General features: G+C 42.0%; 1 protein-coding gene across 1 annotated transcript in view; it reads left to right on the forward strand.

Moving 5' to 3' along the window:
• Positions 1 to 9,121, forward strand: part of ARL15 (ARF like GTPase 15) — a 241,983-nt gene extending 232,862 nt beyond the window's left edge. Inside the window, exon 8 of the mRNA XM_071425423.1 lies at positions 8,146 to 9,121. Within this exon, the coding sequence (XP_071281524.1) occupies positions 8,146 to 8,211 (66 nt within the window). The 3' untranslated portion in view covers positions 8,212 to 9,121. The remainder of the gene's footprint in view (positions 1 to 8,145) is intronic.
• The last annotated feature ends 5,680 nt before the right edge of the window (positions 9,122 to 14,801 follow it).

Below are 14,801 nucleotides of genomic sequence, written 5' to 3' on the forward strand. Positions count from 1 at the left end.
GCACTGAGGCCTCAGACACTGAGGCCTCCTCAGGGATGGCCATCTCCCTGAGCCTGTGACCTGCCAGCCATAGGATTTGCCACAGAGCTGAGGGGAGGCACTGGTTTGAGGAGGCCTTGGTAGCGGCTCTACCTCACCAGGTAATGCCAACCCATGTCCTCCAGAGCCAGGTGCTGATGACCTGCAGCCACTGCTCCAGGGCAGCTGCTGCTTGCTAGTGGTGCCTTTGCCATGGGGACCTTGCCTGGCTTGTCAGGAGCAGTGTGGAGTTTACAGCCAGGCACCAGCCATGCCTGGCTTACCGAGACAAGCACTTTTCAAGGTGACGAAAGAAATGCTGAAATGGGAAAATCACTGCTGGTGGCATGCCTTCACACCTGTCATGCTGTATTACAGTCTCAGTCTTTGATTATTGGTCCCATAAAGGTGTCATTTTCTTCATGTTATTAAAGCAATTACCGTTATTATACTTAATTTGTCCTTTCCGAAGGGAGCAAGAATAAATGAGGGAGGATTTGCATACAAATTGAGCCTGATGTAGGGGGAAATTGCAGCAGGTGGTGCGGCTGAGAGGAGATGTTATACAGGAGCGTGGCCAGAGCTGCCCTCCTCCACAGCCCTGTGCTGGTGACCCTTTGAGGAATGTCTCACAACTGTCTGGTGGATTCATTTGAATGAGGGACAGTTTGGCTCACTGTCATCCTGGGCAGATCAAAGCCTGTGCCTTGGCAGGCTGCATGGACAGAGGAGGCATGTGAAAGGTCTCCCCACCCCCAGGGCAAGTCCTTTTTCCTGGCACTGCTCAAACCTCCCCATGTTTCTCTTGCAGGGACCTGCCCTATTCCCATGCATCCTGTCTCAGGCGACCATGAATCACTACCATAAATAACAAAGATGCTAATTTTTGGAGTGCAACTCTATGAACTTCTTCAAAAAGCATTTTTGACTGTAATCTGTTCCATCAGAAACCTGTTTTATCTCTTCATCTACATCTGTTACTCAGTACTAATCCTCATACTACCCCCTCTCAAGCATTCCCCTTGCATACAAGGTTTTCAAAAGCAAACACTTTCCAATACGTTTCTGCATTCTTAGTGAAAACAAACAAACTAACAAATAAACCTAGATGTCAGGATGTTCAGATAACATACAATGTGTTTTTATTTAATGTGAAGAGATACAAGAAAAAAGACATGTTGACCTCCCTCCAGTAAATTTTCTCAAGAACATTGCAAAATACATGTAAACTCCCTTGGCCTATTCAACCTTTCCAGATGCATCACTCTTCTGGGTAGTTAGACAGATGTAGAGTCAAGTGGGAGTGCAGATAAGCATGTTGGATACCACCACTGAACTGAAGTATGTAGACCTCCATATGGTAGGGTAAATGCCATAATTTTTTTCTCCATTTTAAAGTTTCCTACGAGTAAACTTAAGCCGTATCTGTTGTTACAGAACAAAGGAAAAATCTTGTCTACATGCGTTTTGTAAAATATCTCTTTCATGTAATCATTTATGGGCTGTGATAGCTGGAGTACATAAATTGTTTCAATATTTATTTCTCCTTCAGAATTGCTTGGATTTTTCTTCACCTGTCAAAATGACTTGCTTCTATTGAGCAGCGTCTATATTCTGCATTTCTATATTCTGTGGTTACTTTAAGGCTACAGTATATCAGATTCAGTTTCTTGAACTAAAAGTTATAGAAAATTCAGAGAGAAAAATATTACCAAAGTAAGTAATTTAAAGAGTACTGTAGGAAAAATCCTTGTATATGAAAAAATATGTTGAAAACCAATAAAAAATATTACACTGATATTTCAAAGGAGGCAAATATGAGATTCTGTTACCAGAACTGCTTTAGTGTCAGATATGCATAACTATAATTAACTTTATTTTGAAATTTTGTCATCTATCCTCATTTCTCTGTATGTCTTTGCTCCACACCTTTCCAAACTGCGTATGGTGTGATTTTGATGCCCAGTAAAATTCCCTGTCCTCCTGCAGTTGTCCCAGATGTCAAAATTAGGTCATGACTGGCCTACCTTCATGCTAAAGCAGTTTGTCAACTCTTTTATGGGGACTTACAGCTCCCTGTGGTGCTGATGGTCTCACAAACCATTGGGATTATACCTTTTTCCCTCCATCTGTGAATTCACTGCATATCTGCAGCATTTACACAGCATGGAATGAGTGTCCAGTGGATGAAAAGTCTTCAATGAATGAAAAGACAGGACAAAAATATTTGGAGCAAGAGAGCATTTCCTTAGCAGAGAATGAGTGCAGGGTGAATTGAGCAAATCTGTGTTACCTGACTAGATGGTATGATGAGTATCACCTTCCCTCACACAGGATAAAGGTAGTTCAGAAGCAGAGGCTTAGTTTATTGGTCCATCACCTTCAAAACACCCTTGGTCATGGTATCATGGATGTGGGTCTTGAGGATCAAGGTAGAAGAGGCAGATTTTTTCTCTCTGACTGGCCAGGTCACTCTCTATGCCTTTTTTGCTAGGACAGGCAGGTTTACTTTATTTTTTTTTCCATCTCAAGGCCATCAGTCAGTTCCCTGAATTGGTGGGTCTGGTGCCTGCCCAGAAACCACCTGGTTCAGAGCACTGATCCTCACCTTACCTATTCAGCTAAAAGCATAGAAAGCAACTAAACTTTTCTAGATTTGTTGCTTCATTTCTTGGTCTTCAAGATCCTGAATAAGGCCCCAGCATCCAAAGGATGTGATTCCTTCTTCTCATCCAGCACAGTAACTATGAGGCCTGGGAATGCCTTGGGCAGTGACTTGGCTGCAGACACCACCTTCTCCATGGAAGGTGGTGTGTGTGGCACAGTTCAGCACAGAGGCTGCCTAACAGCACAGCTTAGCCCCCTTAACAGTATGGCACAATGCCATGGCACATCTGCTCAGACCATTGCCAGAAAACATCTCAAAATAATTCTGGGAAGTACTTTCTTAATTGATTGTTTATCTCAGATTCTCTCTCCCCATCTCAAGCAATTGAAATCTTGCTGGGAGAAAGGGCAGTTTTGAAAATTTTACATACAACTTAGTGTGGAGAGTGGTAAGGATGTAGCACTGTCCTTCAAGGATGCCAGTTTTGTCTGGAGCCTTCCACAGAATCTCCATTGTCTATTGGATATGAACTGAGACCAGCTGTGCTGCTGACATTCAGACCATCAGCACATGAGCAGTTTACAGGTGTAGGTAATAGTTTGAAGCATGCATATTTTCAGACAGCAGGTGCTGCATGACCTGTAGCTATCTGGCAATCCAGACAGAACAACAGTTAAAACAGATGAATTTGTGTCAATATTTGACCGTTTTTATCTAGGTTTCATGGACTGCCTTTGAATGTCTGTCTGGGCAGCTAACTAGCTGCTAGCTCTCTAGGGAAGATGTTTTGTCTGATATAGTGGTCTGTTTCTATCAGTTCTCTTTCTCACATCAATATTTAATCAGTGCCATAGTTTTGTGTTGTTAGAACATCCTAACTTAGCATCATTATTCTAACTATAGCTCTGTCTCCTTTGTTATTCAAATAGCTTTACAAGCCCACAGCATTAAGCCTCACTCCATTCTTTACAAAAGTGAGGATTTTTTTTCTTCCATTTGGCAGAGAGAGAGATCAAATGCAGAATATTTTTGACCTAAAGATCAACTGAACTCTGAAGCAGGGCTGGTGCTTGAGCATAGGCTCTCACTGCAGTGCTTTCCCTATGCAACTAAAGCCTCCCACAGATGAGACCAGCAAAGCAAGTTTGTGATCCTTTCATGTTAAGCTTCCTAAGGCACTTTTACTTTGGTAACTCCATGAAATTTGTCTGGTAACAAGGTGCTTGATTTCACTGATCACAGTTAGCATGCAGTCCTCTTGCACCTTGCAAACAGTTATGACTCTCTCCTCTGCAGCTGTTCTGCAGGGGAGACAAGGTTGTGTCCCTAGCATGGCTTGAGTTTTGGTTTTGTCAGAGAGGCCTTTGGGAAAAATCTGTGTTTTGCATTCCAGTAATATGGTTTTAGGTAGGCAGTGTGTACAACGGTGTAATTTCACCTGGTACAGGCATTGCATATTTACATCTTGGGTCACATTATGAAGATGGTTGAATGATGGTTTTCATGAAAGAATAATTTTAAAGAGTCTTTTGTCTAAACATTTCTTAGATTTATCTTTTTATGTGGTCTGCACAAGAAAGGATCTGTTGGATGTAGTTAATTTATTTCAGCTGTAGCTAGACATTCACATATATCTTTTAACCATGAGAAGCCAAATCCAGTTAGCCATAAAGAAAGGATATCTGTTCACAGTTTGGAATCTGTTCTGTTGCCTATTTCAAGCCCTCGCTATTGGATTGATGGACAGTTATTTAAATATGTCATTTGGTTTTACTATAATTCAATGAAGTATTTTCTAATTTTGAGGCAAAGTTCAAAATTATTCTATTTAAACTGAATTGTGCTATTTGGCTATGTCAGCCTCAAATATTTTGAACTATGTAAAATAGTTTACAATTTTATTGAAAAAATAGGGAAAGAAATGAAAATTTTCTTTAAATTGAAGTTATTTATGATAAGCAACTTATTTTCAAATGAAAATATACTTGTAAATTTGATGTGCCATGATATTACATCTCTTCTGAACATGATATATCCATCTGTACAGTTATCCCTGACTCACCAGAGCTGAATGGCAATTGAACACTGTTGAACAGTGAGTCACCAGTGCCACTTCTTGCAACCCATACTTGGTTTTTCACTAGGTCTGTTCCTATCTACTACTCTTCATGGTCTGAAAGGACTGCATGCAGATATATTGCAGCAAATGCTTGTTTTAGGTACATGTGGAGAGAGAATATAATTTCATTCTTGTTCCCTTCTGGAGGAGTTTTCTCCATACTACTTCATACAAGGTTAAGTTCCATCCATCTTATTTTCACTAAGGCTTTCCAATGAAATGCTTTGGGATGACTAACACTCAGGTGAACCTGCAGTCTCCACCTGGTTTCTTTGGTCGTGACTTTGTGAGAAGTTTATTTCTGCTCTTACTCCTCATATTCAGCCCCTGGTGTTAGCACCACTGCCACAGCTTCAGTTTCCACTATGGCAATGTAGAGCAGCAGCACCGGGAACCAGAAGTTTGCACTGACCAGTCTATTCCTTTCTTAGGAAAAACAAAACTGTCTAAATAATCTACCACACTCTGAAGTGGTATAAACTTTCATCTTACTTCACAGTTTTCAAGATAAAATAAACTGGTTTCCTGCTTAACTTTAGCTTTCTTGCAAATCTTCTAACAGTCATCAATCTTCTACATCTCGCACATGCCAGGTCAGCAAGCGCAGTAACAGAGGCTCACCAAAATGAGATAAGTTACTGCAGATTCTAAACATGTGGCACAGTTTTTGTGCTGTATCATTTCAATTTTGTGATGTTATCTTTTCAATTAAGAGGTTGCCGTTTCTTTTGTTCATGGAGACAAAAGCAACAAAGCAAACATATAACAGGCAGTCCCTGGTTTGCAGTATTGAAATAGATGAAATAGATGAAACGTTTCATTATCTTGACTGTGTCAGTGCACTCAAGCTGGATAAATTAAGAGTCCTCTGACCCTAAGTAAAGGTATATGAAATGCCTTCTTCAAGTATATTGAATATGAACCAACTCTATTTTTAAGAGATTGTATCTAGTATGTCTGTATTCAGTCCTGTTTCTTCCCCCACATCCCCCTGCTGCCTTTCCTTGTTAATTCATTTAAACAGGGTTTCTTTCTGCTCAATTTGCATTCAAATGGCTGTCAGGGGAATTTATGGAAATAATATAAGTGCTTTTATCATTGTGTATTTAGTCACATGTGCTAATTTTCAAAAGATGAACTTGTCTAGTGTCTTAGCGAAAGAAAGAGTCAAGCACCAACCTTTACAAGGCTACAAAGCCATGAACTCCCAGACCAGCATCCCAATTAATGATTTTTTGTCTCGGCTGATATCTCTTTGTCTGTTATTTTAGATGGCCCATCTTATCCCATTTCTGGCAGTTACTTTTTTCTTCGTCTTCCTCTTTTGCAACGGAGGTAGCACCAGCTACCCATCTCGAGATCCAGCACACACTGGAATCCCTTTCTTCTTTGTCTTCAGCAGTAAAATACATGTTTACTGAGTTTTGGAAATTTCACTTTGTGTGCTGGTTTTTTTTCCTGAATTGGTGTTAGAGCAGTTGTGGGACACATCTCACAATTAACAGTAAGGCTAAGAAAGTAAGAAAAGGCCACCATGAAACACCAGTGTGTAACTCTGTGGATTGATTCTCTGAAAGCTGAGCCTGACCCCTCCTTTTCTCAAAGTCACAGTCAGCAGGTTCCCCAACCCTCAGTGTATTTGGTAATAGTTTCAGCAAATTCACAGCCAAGACAAACTTAATTTTGACCAAACCTGACATCGCTGGCTTATAAATTTGAGCATGTAGTTATACCTTAGGCAACATAAGATACTTTTTGGTCTGGCTCATTTAAGACCCAAGTAACTTGTTCTTTTTGGCCCTTGATGACAAATGCTTCCTCCTCTGGCTTCTTGAAAATCGGAATAATCAGTACAGAAAAAGACTTCCATAAAGCATGTAAATTGTTAATGAAAATAGTTGGTGACAGAAGTATGGTAGCTTTTCAGACAAAATGGTAGACATTTATATTTTAGGTGGGCCATTAAGATGTCTCAGTGGCAGATTATCCACTTTACTTTCACATATTTTCTAGAAGAAAGGGAGGAATTGTGTAAACATGAAAAATTAGATATTTCAAGCCTTTCAGTCAAGTGAGTTTTAGATAATTTTTGTTACTCTGCCTTTCTTATTTAAAAAGTATATAATTTATATAATGCCAAAAAAGAGGCCTCATTCATTAAGTGAGTGTGAGTTACTGATTTAATTATGAAATTCCTGAAAGGGTGGAGGGTCAAAGGGAGACTGACAGAAGTTTTCAAATCTGTAGCTCAAGAAAAGTAATGTCATGTCCAAGTATATTTAGTGAATGATAATGCAAACCACAGACAAATACAGAGGAGAGGAGAGGAGAGGAGAGGAGAGGAGAGGAGAGGAGAGGAGAGGAGAGGAGAGGAGAGGAGAGGAGAGGAGAGGAGAGGAGAGGAGAGGAGAGGAGAGGAGAGGAGAGGAGAGGAGAGGAGAGGAGAGGAGAGGAGAGGAGAGGAGAGGAGAGGAGAGGAGAGGAGAGGAGAGGAGAGGAGAGGAGAGGAGAGGAGAGGAGAGGAGAGGAGAGGAGAGGAGAGGAGAGGAGAGGAGAGGAGAGGAGAGGAGAGGAGAGGAGAGGAGAGGAGAGGAGAGGAGAGGAGAGGAGAGGAGAGGAGAGGAGAGGAGAGGAGGGAGAGAAATTCCCTGGCTCAAGCTGGGAATGTATTGAATGCTTAGAGCCAGAGAAACAATATTTTAGAGGGGAATATTTCCCTGGATTCTGCACTACTAATAAATCATTGCTGGTCATGCAATTTTTAGTGGCCCCCACAATGATTACATTTTGCATACACTGGTCACACTTCAAGCCTACATACTGTCCTTTGTTCTGCTCTCTGCATTACTAATGCCCCAGGTGCTCTCAGGTGCTGAGGAACAACATTTTTGTATAAAAAGGAAAAAGTCTTTATGCAACACACTCACACATACATACACCACACCTCAGGTCCAAGGAAAATATTATTTATGGTACAAGTTTTTCAGAATTTCCATTAGGAATTATAAAAAGATTTTGTAAAATAGGTATAAATCTTAAAATTTAAATTAAATTTGATCTCTGAGCATATTTTCCTTGTAGAGAGGACAAGACAGACTGGCAGCAAAACCTGCCAGTCTATCTCAGATGGGGTGAGTATGAGTTGCCTTGTGTTCATAAGTGACTTAAAATTCTTTGAAGAAGGTCAGTTACTAAGGGGAAAGTATCATCTATCTGACTTGCAGTATGCAATGTCATCAACTTAAGGAATTGTGACTCCTTGGGGTGTGAACAGAGGTACAGAATATGCTGCAGTAAACTGGGGGAACAGACTCTGGAGGTGGGTGCTGAGCCATAAATTGCACAAAGCCTGCAACATTATGGAGGAAGGAATGAGTACAGCTCACTCATTTTTTTCCAGGGAAAGAGTATATGCATATTCCAAGCCACTGGAAGAGCATTCACTAATGCATGCATGGAAGTTTGAAAAGACTGTTGGGTCTGAAAACACTTCTTCCAGAAAGGACAAAAAGTCAAAATACCCGATGCCTATCAGGTCAAGAACTTACCCAAGATTAATTTGTGGAGAGTTTCAAAAAGATCCCTATGAACATCTGTGGAGGACACAGAGTGCTTTCTGGAAGGCAGAGTTGTTCCTCCATCCCTGTGGAGCTGGTGCAAGGACAGCCCAGAGACTGCAGATGAAAATCCTGGCACCAAGCAGCAAGAGCCTGCTGAGAGGAACAGTGAACCAGCCGCCAAACCCCAGCAGTGATGGAGAAAACTTTCTGCAGACTACAGAAGACTCTGCCAGGTGTGCTGCTACCTGGGAAGCCACTGGGTTGACTGGACCAAAGCCTGGAAGCAAGGTTTGATCTTTGTTTGAAAATCCACCAAAATAAAATGTGAAAACACATCTATTGCAGAGCTGTGCTTACTTAGGTGTTGTCACGGTATTGAAGAACTAATACTAATTAAAGCATTAGCAGAGCAAATCACAAATCAAAGCTGGGATTTGTTTGTCTTTTAAGCAGCTCACTAATGCGATCTAGCTGAGTGAACTAGAGTTTCTTCCAGGCTGAAGGTATGTAGCAACAGAAAGAGCAACAGGGCTACTGACAGCAGAAAACAAAAGATGGGGATAGTAAAAGTGCAGAATGTTTCCAAGCTGAATTGGCTAGGTGAAAATCTATAAGGAACTGAGAGGAGGACAGGAAGTGACCTTCTAAGTTAGAAATGTGTGAGTACAGAGCAACTTCTCTGCCTTTGAGTGAAATGTCCAGCCTGTGGGTTTCTTCAATACAGATAAAACTGGACTGAAGATTACACCAGCCCACAATCATGCTGTTTGTCCCCTGGTCATGTGCAGCAGCAACCTGGTCCTGCACTAAGATCCAATTTTGTTACAACTTCCAACATGATGTGTTTAGTTGAAATAAAATAAAAAAGAATTGCTTAGATGAAGCTCAAAATGCTTTTCTTTATAGAAGAAAACCTCAGCTACATCAACTAATAAAGTCAAGTGGAAGATATAACCTATTTGGGCATCTCAGTGTTAACTTTCTCCCTTGACAACACCCATTTCAGAAACATTGAACTATTTACTGTCTCTGAAACATCTGGACTTTCTACTTGTTTCATAAGTCTCTAACAAAAAATATCTACACATCATCCATCAATCCACAGCCACATTCTTTTCTCACCCTATCATGATTAGATTCTTTGGGAGGTTTTAGGGGGTTTTTTTTCCTAATGCTTTTCTCCCAGTTTTTCTTGGACATCCTTGTAGTAATTATTAATGGGCTCGATATATGCTCACTTTGAGCCATCAGAAACTAAACTAGTTTGTTATATAAGCTAGAGAAATGGGGACTTTTTGGGACCTGGCCTCTTTCCTTAGCCACAACTGTCCCATTCTGGCAAAACTAAGACAGACTTCAAATCACTGTTTGGAGAAAGTCCACCTCCTGTTAAGATGTGGAGAGCAGTGGTGCGGTGTTTTGTCCAAGATACTTTTTTGGTAGGAACATCCAGTGCTCTAAGTGAATGGAAACACCTAAATCACCCCTCTATAAAGAAGAAGAGAGGTCCTTTCTCCGCACTAAACTGTTACTTTGTGGAAGAAAAAGTGTAGCCTCTGTGGAAGCCCCTCTCAAAGAGCTGTGCCAGTAGTGTAAGCAGTCATTGCTAACCTTAGCTACATCTATTGTGATATTAAAGAGAATTGCATATCCTATTGTGGAAGTGCCATTTTCCTTCCACTTTAAAAGTCATGGCTGGGGAATCTGCCCACCCATGGGCACTGGGGAAGGTTTCTTGCAGAGGATGAGGACAGCATGCCACCAGTGACTTTAAGCAGAGGCCGAGCCCCTCTGGCCAGCACATATTCCTCCACAGTTTACGCTGCTGAACGCTTTGCCTTTCTCCTTCTCTTTTGCACCAGTGTCCTTTTTCCACATTACTCTTCAGCCAGACAAGTCCCCTGACCCAACTCAGCGTGCAATTGCATATGTGCAATCAGTGCAAGACACTTGTAAAATTAGTTAGCTGTGAAAGTGCTGAGCTGAGACAGCAGGGAAGCCAGGAATCTGGCTGAGCCCATCGGGGCTCAGTTTCTGGTGGGCGAGCAGCCCCTCAGGGCGGCCAGCTTGCTGCCAGGTAATGGGAGGAGCCGGCTGATAGCAGAGCCTTGCGTGGGGATTGTTTCATCTGTCAGGCTGCCAGGGGATACACAACAATTGCAATCTCCACTGCTCCTCCCTGCCACGAAGATTAGGGGAGTTAGTCATGTGGAGCTATGAGACTGATAGGAGAGATGATAACAATGCACAAACATTAGACTGGTGTAATTGTTAAGGAAAAAAAGGATGGTTCAAGGATGTGTGTAATTAAGAATAATGGCTTGAAGAAAAAACATCTTTTTGTATGTGTTACTATTTTTATATGACCTCTGTCTGGAACTCATTAAATAAAGCTGAGGAGGAATCACAATCTTCTCAAGCAATATTACAAAGTGAGACCTTGCCCTTGAAAATAAATCGGCATGTCAGTTTTAAATTTATTAATTTAATTTGTTTGAATACCAGATTAACAAAGAAAAAACAGTTCAAAGAGCAGACCCTTTCTTTCTGATCAGCCTGTGAAATAGTCCTGTAGAGGGAGATTGAGATTTTTTTAATATCAACAATAGTGGAAACCTTGCTATGATTATCAGATAATTCATCCACTATCAGTAATAATCTTGTTAATAAAAGTGGTATGAAACAGAATATGCCTGAAAGAAGGAGTGAAGAAAGTATGTAAAATGATTTTATTTTCTCTTCCAATCAATTTTTCTATCAGGCATAAAAAAATCAGAAACACACTGGCAAAAATAGCTGGGCAAAATAGCTTTTTATCAATTAATCAAAGGTGCCCTCTGAAGTGCCACACCGGGGTAGGGAAGTTGGCAGCTCCTCTGTCCCAGGCTGGAAGGTGGGGAACGTGCCCTGTCCATGAGACGTGGGTAGGGAAGAGGGGGGGCATGGTGAGCTGGGGTGGGCAGAGGTGTCCCAGGGGCTGCTGCCAAGCCCCAGTCAGACTCCAGCAGCTCTTAGCCCATCGTGCAGCACTCACCAACCCAAAGCCAGGCCAGCAGTTTAACCAGACATTTGCCTTGGCACCAGGTGCTTGGCATGAGGGACTGCACAAGAAATCCAAGTACTGGCTGCTCCTCACACAGGGTAACTCTGGAAGAGGCAGAAAAAGGACAGAGATGATACAGGTGGGGGAAGAGGGTGAGGAAAAGAGCAGACAAATGTGGCGAGGAGAGGAGGAAGAAAGGAAAAATAGGAGAGCATGAAGGGCAGAAGAAACAAATCAACAAGACAACTGGACAAAGCAAGGAACACTTTATATCAAAAGCAGCATTCAGGCACATGAGAAACTCTATCTACTTTATCCCAGTGCTCATCAGAGCTTGCTGTACTGTGCTGCTGCTCCTCTGTGCCTTTGCCCAGCAAATTCTGTCAAACAGCCAGCTGGGTATGCTCTAACCATGCCTCTAACCATGCCTCTAACACACCTCTAACCATGCCTCTAACACACCAAGGCAGAGCCAGCTGCCCTTCCAGGCTGTGCTGGAAACTTTGGAAAAAGAGAAAGAAAAAAAAATTCTGTTCTGCAAGGCCTGGTGGTATTCCAAGTACTTGAGACAGAATGTAGGTTAATGTAATGGGGATTTAACATCTCACCATTACTAATCAAAGTTATGAGTTTGCCAGCAAAGTCATCACAGACCACCTTTTCAGGCACTGAGAACTTTGCTGTGATCATATGTTCTGGGAGTAACAAATTTTCTCTGTTTGTAAAATAAAAAGCCATTGTGGGGCTGCTGAAACAGTGGAAGCTGGGATACACAAAATGTGAGCATCAGTGAGGAATGGTTGGAAGGTATGAGAGTAGGAATAGTGTCTTCTCACATCACCTTTAATATATTGAACAGTAATGGGAACAGAGATTAACATAGAACTCTAACTTGGGCAACTACCTTAAATTAGTAAACTCTAGAGGTTGCTGCAAATTTAATTAAGGGCTGATATAAACAACCATGATTTTTACTGTCTTCTGAAATTGGATAACCACAAGCTTTGGCAGATGACCAGAAGAACCAGTCCCATCAGTGTTTATCTCAGAGGTGCCTTACTTCTGCTCCTGGGAGATAAAACACCATGAATCATGAAGAAAAGTGAATGAAGCTGATTGTGAAAACTCCGCAATGAGATAAAGGGAAAGAGGCACTTCATCAGGTAGGTAGGTACATCTAAGTTTACTTAGGGACTGAGAAAAGAATAATCAACATCTTTTCTAAAACTGTAAAACTAACAGAAAAGTGTTGAGAAATGGGCTTCTCCCTGCCCCAGATTAAGCATTTCCCAGCTAGGGTTTACAAGTGAAAACAGGGAAATGATCCTTCCATTGTGTTAAATATAAGGTATTAAGAACAAATCCCGTACAATTTATTCTGCCCTTCATGTCCCCTCCAGTGTAGCTGCAGCTCACATGCTTTCACAGTGCACAGTAAGAAAAAAGCTTCATTATAAAACCTGATGTTGATGTCCAGTCTCTGACATGACACTACTTCCTACACTGGGGAAGGTACCCTTGAGCAGTAGGAAGCTCTTTTCCCCTCTGGATAAGACAGATAAATTACTTTTCACAGACCATCTTAGGAACAGAAGCACTTGCAGCAGTCTCTCTTAGTAGTCTCTGAAGTAAGAATGAGATCACCCCTGTCTCATTCACCTAATCTGATGTGCACCAGAACATTTCTGTCACACTGATCACAACAGACTGTGTGAAATACATGCAAGTTTCACACTGGCTGCAGGAGGGACAAGGCTGCCTGTGGTCGCAGCATTACCCAGCAACACTTCAGAAAACGGGACCCAGCACTGGGAGTTTCCACTGCATCCCAGCCTTGCAGTGTGAGGGGTTTTGGAACCAGCATTGCAGACGGCTCCCACTGGACCATGGGCTGATGTATCAGTAAAATTAATCTAATGTGAAAATATGTAGCTGTGGTAAATACATATATACATATAAAATACAGATGCAAAGTAAGAGAGGAGAGGAGAAGGAGGTTAATGAGTTAAGGATTTTAAAATTAGACAAGATATGATTCACTGACAGTTGGTCTCAGTAAGGTGGCCAGCCTAATTAAAATATCATCAATAATCTCTTAGATGACTGGCAATAGTTTATGTGCAGCAACGATTTGTTAAAATAGCTCCATGTATTTCATAGCAATGGAATTTACAATTTTGTTCAGAGGGAAAAATAAACAAACAACCCTTTTAGTTTTGAAGAAGAACTTAAAAATATATGGTGTAATCCATTGCAATGTCATGTGCATGACTCCAATGAGGATCTGAAACAATGCCTCTGACTTGTGTGAATTGATCCAATTTAACTAGTCCTGTTTCCAGAGGCTCTGGGCCCCTGTGCTCAGCAAGGCAATGGCTATGCAATTTGGCATTTCATCAGGGTGCCACCAAATTCAGCATTCCCTCGTGGAATTCCCTATTTTGCTGCAGGCAGTTGCTCAACCTTTTGTTTTCTGTCTTCTGACTTGCCTCTTACCTCCTCTCCTTTCCCCATGGGGAGGAGGTAATTGAATTCCAAGGCGTGCTCCCTCTACTCCTCCATGGAGTCAGGCAGCAGGGGGTTGGAAAGTGACCATCTGAGTGCAGCCTCTGGCCAGGAGCAGAGTAAAGCGTGTTGGATCACATGCTGAGCCTCAAAAGGAGCACAGCAGCTACGGGACCTGGGCAAGGGCTCCTGAAACTGGCTGCAAGAGCCCTGCTTCCCTGGCAGTCATGAGAAAGGAGGTTTAATTTCTATTTCCAAAACAGCTCTATAGGAGCCAAGATCTTGGGTATAGGCTGGGGCCCTATGAAAGGATAATAGAAAAAATCCCAGCCTTAGGATTTATGGGGGCAGGAGGGTGGTTTTGCAAAAAATCAAGCGTTGCCGAGTCCTGGTCATCTTCCCACTTTGTCCAAATCTTGACAAAAAAGATAATATCTTAGGAAAATTATATATAGTTTATTTAGGTTTTAAAATACCTACATAAATGCTTGTGTATGGAAACCTGTTAATTGTCTCAGTACTCTCTCACATAAATGGAACTAAGTGATGTTTTGGCTTGTGTCGCAAAAACTAAAGGGGTGCTTGGTGATGCACAGCCTTTCTGCTTGAGCCCCTTTCCTACCCTTCCCAAGTTTTAACTCTTTCCTCTGACAGACCCACACTTACCCATTCTCCATTTTAGCAGTTACACAAATGGGCCACAGCAACTATTTCCCCCCAAACCCAGCACCTTCGTGCTGTCCCACTCCAGCAGGCTGGATCTCCCACAAGGACTGTCAGTCCCCTGCTTGGAAGATGAGAGATGTTGCCTTAGTGCGTCTTTCTCTCCTGCTGAACGAGGGTCAAATGTGCCCACACCTTTCCCTAAGCCCTGGTTCCCTTACAGCATTTGTGACATGCTGCCTTCTGTCACACAGGGAGCATGCGGAGGCCTAGAGGGCACCACTC

The sequence above is a fragment of the Agelaius tricolor genome, unplaced genomic scaffold (assembly GCF_023055355.1).
Source record: "Agelaius tricolor isolate 1412-34295 unplaced genomic scaffold, bAgeTri1.0.p SCAF_4, whole genome shotgun sequence".
Lineage (NCBI taxonomy): Eukaryota > Metazoa > Chordata > Aves > Passeriformes > Icteridae > Agelaius > Agelaius tricolor.